The 6,000-nt window shown below is 40.6% G+C and overlaps 1 protein-coding gene across 1 annotated transcript; it reads left to right on the forward strand.

The window, feature by feature from the left end:
- Positions 1-1,476: 1,476 nt before the first annotated feature.
- Positions 1,477-2,668, forward strand: LOC131307512 (glycine-rich protein 2-like). The gene has a single exon (XM_058334049.1). The coding sequence runs from the start codon at positions 1,632-1,634 to the stop codon at positions 2,280-2,282; it is 651 nt and encodes a 216-aa protein (XP_058190032.1). The 5' UTR covers positions 1,477-1,631; the 3' UTR covers positions 2,283-2,668.
- Positions 2,669-6,000: the final 3,332 nt, after the last annotated feature.

Consider the following 6,000-nt stretch of genomic DNA (forward strand, 5'->3'; position numbering starts at 1 on the left):
TGAGCCTTCAGGTTCCTCTCTTAACAATCATCCGCACTCTAAACTTTTGAATAGTTCAGAGGACCAAAGGTCCAAAATACACCCTGGAATTTTGATCAGAAAAAAGAGAGCCCATGGAATTAAGTTAGTGCGGGTTCTACGATGAAATACTTTTAAGATTTTAGCTTTCAAAAAGCAATTGTGAGTGTTTGTCGAAAATTATCAATTTTGCAAAATTTGAAAGCCGATGATTTTAAACAAAACCTAAAAAGCTATAATTATTTCAAAGAGAGTTTAAAACTACTACAATCTAATTTTGTTCTCCCTACAACTGTAGCAGACAACTCTTCAAACTGACCATTCTTTCTCCCACACCACCAGCCCAATCACATATGACTGATGAATCTCCCAAATTAATGGTGGAAAACAGCTGACCAGACTCTTCTTAGCCATCACTTTTGTTGCTAAAAAGCCCGACGGACAGAGACTTTACCCCATTCTCTCTAAATTTTTTGGTAATCTTTTTGATTTTTTTTCTGATTTTTTTTTTAGATTTACATTATATTTTTTAAATTAATAATCACTCCTCTTGACAAAGGAGTTTCAAAGTAAAAAAAAATTACGACCAAAAAAAAAATGTTAAAGATTAAATGTGAACCCAATTTGGGAAATCAAGTCCCACATCGAGAGTTGCAGAAAACATGAAATGATACATAAGGACTTTCGACCAGCTACTGTATAATTTAAAGTTAATCTTTTGAGCCACTTGGTTAGACGAATAGTTAGCAGATCAGCTAAGACGGTTTATTACAGTTGCTATCAGAACACAGTCCTGGTCTACATAGTGGGGGTCACCTCCGAGCACACTAATTGTGCTGTATAGAGCCAAGTGTCACACTATAACTACCAGGGAAAGATTCATTGCTGGACCAATGCAACGAGGACGTTGCATTATAAGGTGGAGAGATTGTAAGAACCAAATTTAGGAAATCAAGCCCCATATCGAGAGTTGCAGAAAACATGAAATGGTATATAAGGACTTTCGACTAGCTGTATAACTTGAAATTAACCTTTTGAGCCCACGTGGTTAGACGAATAGTTAACAGGTCAGGTTGGGCTGGTCGTAACATTAAAAAATCAAACAATTGGTATTTTTTGTCTTTTCTCAAAGATTAAAAAAATCAAACAGTTGGTATTTTTGTCTTAAACTTTTTTAATTCTAATTTTTTTGATTTATCTTATCACGAATGATTGATCTAAAAAATTACGGTGAAAAAGTAAAAATCCAGGAATAAAATTATCAAGAAAAAATAATAAGGGAGAATTGGGCGTGATAGAAACGCAGGATAACCGGGCCATATTTGGGAAATAATTCCGTGCCCCTGGCCATGTAGACCCCATCATCAAACATACATGTACCCACAGAATACACCGCTGTGATCGAAGAAAGAGATGTTAGGGCAGGAGCACTGAATAATTCCTCCACCATTCGGATATATATCCCCATTCCCCACAACGGCCCAAAAGCCAAAGGGGTGTGACTGAGAAAGTGAGAGAGAGAGTGAGAGGAGAGAGAGTAGGGTTTGCTCTCTTCTTTTCTTCATCTAGGTCTGCGTGTTGTTCTTTCTTTAGGGTTTTTTCGATCCGAAAAAATGGCAGAGGGTAAGATGAAGGGAACGGTGAAGTGGTTCAACGAGCAGAAGGGATTCGGCTTCATCACCCCCGACGACGGCGGCGACGATCTCTTCGTCCACCAGTCCTCGATCCAGTCCGAGGGCTTCCGCAGCCTCGGCGAGGGCGAATCCGTCGAGTTCGTCGTCGAACAGGACCACGGCGGCCGCACCAAGGCCGTCGACGTCACCGGCCCCGACGGTGCTCCCGTTCAGGGCAGCTCCCGCGGCGGCGGGGGAGGCGGCGGACGTGGCGGAGGCGGCGGGTACGGGTTCAGCAGCGGCGGGGGAGGTGGACGGTCAGGTGGTGGCCGCGGCGGCGGAGGATATGGCGGCGGAGGCTACGGAAGCGGCGGCGGCGGGTACGGTGGCGGCGGTGGTGGGTACGGCGGCGGCGGTGGTGGGTACGGCGGCGGTGGTGGAGGTAATGGTTGTTTCAAGTGTGGGGAAGAAGGGCATATGGCTAGGGACTGCTACCAGAGCGGCGGCGGCGGAGGTGGTGGTGGTGGAAGGTATGGCGGTGGTGGAGGCCGTGGAGGGGGCGGTGGTGGAGGTCGTGGAGGCGGCGGCGGTTGTTTCAGCTGCGGGGAGGAAGGGCATTTCTCTCGTGAATGCCCCAACGCTTCTCGTTGAAAAAATGGGTGAGAAAGAAAAGGGGGTAAATGTGGATCTTCCCGATTTGCTTACCTTTTCTGTTTAGTTATTCTTATTGTCTCTTTTAGTTTTAATGAAATGGGTGAACCATATGATGTTTTTGTTTTCGTGGGGATCATGGGTGTTAAGTGGTCACCTTTCTGTTGCTGTTTTTAATTTGATCTGTTTCTTTGGTAGGGTTTTATGAGATCTGGTGATGATTATCTGGTTTTCTTGTCTTTAGATCTAGGTTTTGGCTATGGTATGGAGGGTATCTGTCTCCACAGTCTCTTCATACGTATAGATATACACATGTATTTCTATACATGTCGTTTTGCTATGAAAGAATTATGGTTTACTTTTAATGAATGATCTTTCTTTATTCATCCTTTGTGATTGTGAATTTTTACTGGTAGCCATAGTTTGTTGATATTATCACAAAGCACAGAAACATACTATTGTTTCTTTTTCTCAGATTTAGCTTTGATGGGAAGCAGATATTTCGAGATTAAACAGAGAAAGTGACATTGAAATCTGGGGGATGTCCTTTTCTTGTTTCAATTTTCTTCCTTCTGCATAGTGTAGTGGGGGACAGGGTCTGGATTGGCTGTTGAGGAAATGCTGGTCTATTACGTTTTAAGTACTATCTTTGGGAAAGTTTCTGATAACACGATTATAACAGGAACCTACTTTAACCCGTAGCCACTCCATTAGTATTACTCGGGATATTTATGAACCTGTTTGCAGTTCATGATCATCAATGGAGTAGTATTCATCTTGACATTTATTTGTCTGTCCCCTTGCTTTAACTGTTTGTATAATTGGCTGGTGACATATTGTGGAACCTGGATTTGAAATTTTACCATTTCCCAAAACGCCTGCCAAAATTCAACTATTGTGAATTAAAAATGCTAGAATCACACTTATTTACACGAGTGCTCATCTATACTCTCAAAAATGTTGTGGGCTTCACACACATTACGACCGTGCTACTTGCACATATTTTTGTGGGGTCCATTTCGGGATTCCACAAAATGATCTGAACTGTTGACATCTTTTTTTAAATATTTTTTGGAGGTTTTCTGTAAAAAAATCGGCTTTGACGGATAGCGGAAAGGGCTTTCTTAGAAATCGTTCTCAAAAATCGTAGGACTCTGTTTTGTCCTACGATTTCTGAGAAAGCTTTTTCTGATATCCGTCGAAGCTGGTTTTTTATAGAAACCCTCCAAAAAATATTTCAAAAAAAATAAGCGGTTCGGATTATTTTGGTGGGACTCTGATACGAGCCCTATAAAAATGTATACGTGTACAAGATATTCGAAAAACTTATGTGTGAAAATCATTACTCCACACATTAACGCATTCAATGTGCGTGGAGCTTTTACCTTTGTGAGTATGGGGGTAAGTTAGAGTGACCGTAGAATGATTGATTGCGATTTGCTTTATTTGTTGATGTGTGGGACCTGGAAAACAATACAGTAGTTTGTTTATAGGAACTTGGACCAAGCAACTTTGGGTGTGATACTTTTAAGAGCATCTTCAATTCAATATTTCATTTTTGCCTTTATTTTTTCATTTGAGAGTCAAAATAATATATTTTATTGCAAAAGTGATTTTGGAGGAAATCTAACTCCAACCCAATACTCTATTTTTACTTCTATTTTTTTTAAAACTCATTCCAAATCTCAAACTTTTCCACTTTTCTTCCAAAATTCAAATTTTCATTTTTCTAACTTCATTAAAAAAATAATTCAATATGGGTCTTATTTTGAAGATATTGTACATATCTTTTGATTGGTACCAATTTTATAAAGGATTAGTGTATCAAAACTAATTTGATGAACAAAATGAGATTTGGTGAGGGTGAATAGTGAAATAGAGGAGATCCATCATTTTTTTCTCCATCCTCCATATTTAAAGTACCAAACTTGATCCTCTCAAATGGAGGAGAAAATAGAAGATGGATTGGAATGGTATTTCTTCCAAAAATGATCCTTTCAAATGAAAAAATAGAGGAATGGAGGGTGCATTGGAGATGTTCAAATGTTGAATTTACCACCCCAGTATCGAAAAAGTAGCCTGTTATTTAATTATCGGGTTTTAAGGATAGCCGAAATGGATCCGTGACACGTGTTGGAATGCCCCTAGAAGATAAATATAAACAATGATGATGATTTTCAAAGTTGAAAATACAGAAACTAGCTTCAAAAGGGTTGTGATTAGTAGAGTATTATTTGGCACAGAAATGTTACACACACAGCAAAAGTGCACAGATTTTTTATGGGGCCCACTACGGGTCCCACACAAATAATCATTAAATGTAAAATATTTTTTCAAGGGCTTCCGCAAAAAATCAGCTTAATCCAATACCTATAAATGCTCGATTCAATTATCTAACTTTTCATTATTCTGAAATTCGAATGAAAAGTTAAATATGAAAAGTTAAATGATTGAATCGAGCACCTATGAGTATCGGATTGAGCTGATTTTTCGCGGGGGCCTTTGAAAAAATGTTTTACATTTAATGAACGAATCGGATTATTTGTGTGGGACCCGTAGTGAGCTCCACAAAAAATCTGTAAACTTTTACGGTGTGTGTAGCATTGCTGTATTTGGCAGGCATTAAAGCACCTTTTAATTCAAAGCGGAGGCCTTGTTACTTTTGCTATTTCCCAAATCTATTCCATGTTGATGAACATTTGTTCATAAATACTTTCAAATAGGGTTGTCATGGATCCGACCCGCCCGACCACCCGCCCTGAAAATACACCTAATGGACGGATCTGATTCTCCTTTTCGGTTGGATTCAGGCCCACTGTCGGATTTTGCAAATGGTCGGTCGAGTGTCATGTGTATCATATCATTTGTCGGATGACCCGACCCGACGGATAACAGAAGTGCAAAAGGAAAAAAAAAACCCCTAAATTCCACCCGTTCTCACTTCTCAGATTTATTCGTCCCCAGTACGCCATCTATCTTTAAAAAAAAAAAAGTACGCCATCTCTCTCTCTCTCTCTCTCTCTCTCTCTCTCTCATCCATACATCTCAAGGTGTCCAACACCCATCCCACCCTAAACCCCTTCCCCCTTCTCTCTCCCAATCCAATTGACCCCCACGCTCTCGATCTCCACTCTAATTGAAACCTAGGGTTCCCAAATTTCCACACCAAGATTTCTTCGTTTGCTTCAAAAATCAATCAATCTGCGCATGGATTCCAAGGTTTCGTTGCCGTTCTGGTCTTTTTGTTCCTTGATCGACAACGACAATGCTCTATCGACGACGACGCCGTTCTCGGAGGAGTGCATCTACTTGTTGAACCAACGGCTTTGAATTTTGATGTGGTCGATCCGTATGTATTTATCTTTTGAAGTTTGATGTGCTTTGTATGTATTTCTCTTTTTAAAGTGAGAGACTGAAAGTGATGTGTTATTGGTTATGGTTTTGTCGATCTCTTTTTCTCCCAACATTTCTGATTAATTTCTGTATGAAAGTTTTTTGTTGTTTGTTTTGGATCCGGCGACCAGACCGAACCAGATAAATCCAACCCGACCACATTTCGGTCAGAGCCCGACCAGTGGTAAGGTCGCTTTCGGGTGAACATTCCGATAATCCGACAAAAGTTGGGTCGGGTCCAACCCGAACCCGACCAAACCCGACACGTGGACAGCCGTACTTTCAATACCAATGGGATCCAACCAATACCATATTTTAGTGCCAC

The sequence above is a fragment of the Rhododendron vialii genome, chromosome 11a, assembly GCF_030253575.1.
Source record: "Rhododendron vialii isolate Sample 1 chromosome 11a, ASM3025357v1".
NCBI lineage: Eukaryota > Viridiplantae > Streptophyta > Magnoliopsida > Ericales > Ericaceae > Rhododendron > Rhododendron vialii.

What these genes read in the sequence shown, in the direction of transcription:
- LOC131307512 (XM_058334049.1), top strand. Translation starts at nt 1,632, where the DNA reads ATGGCAGAGGGTAAGATGAAGGGAACGGTGAAGTGGTTCAACGAGCAG.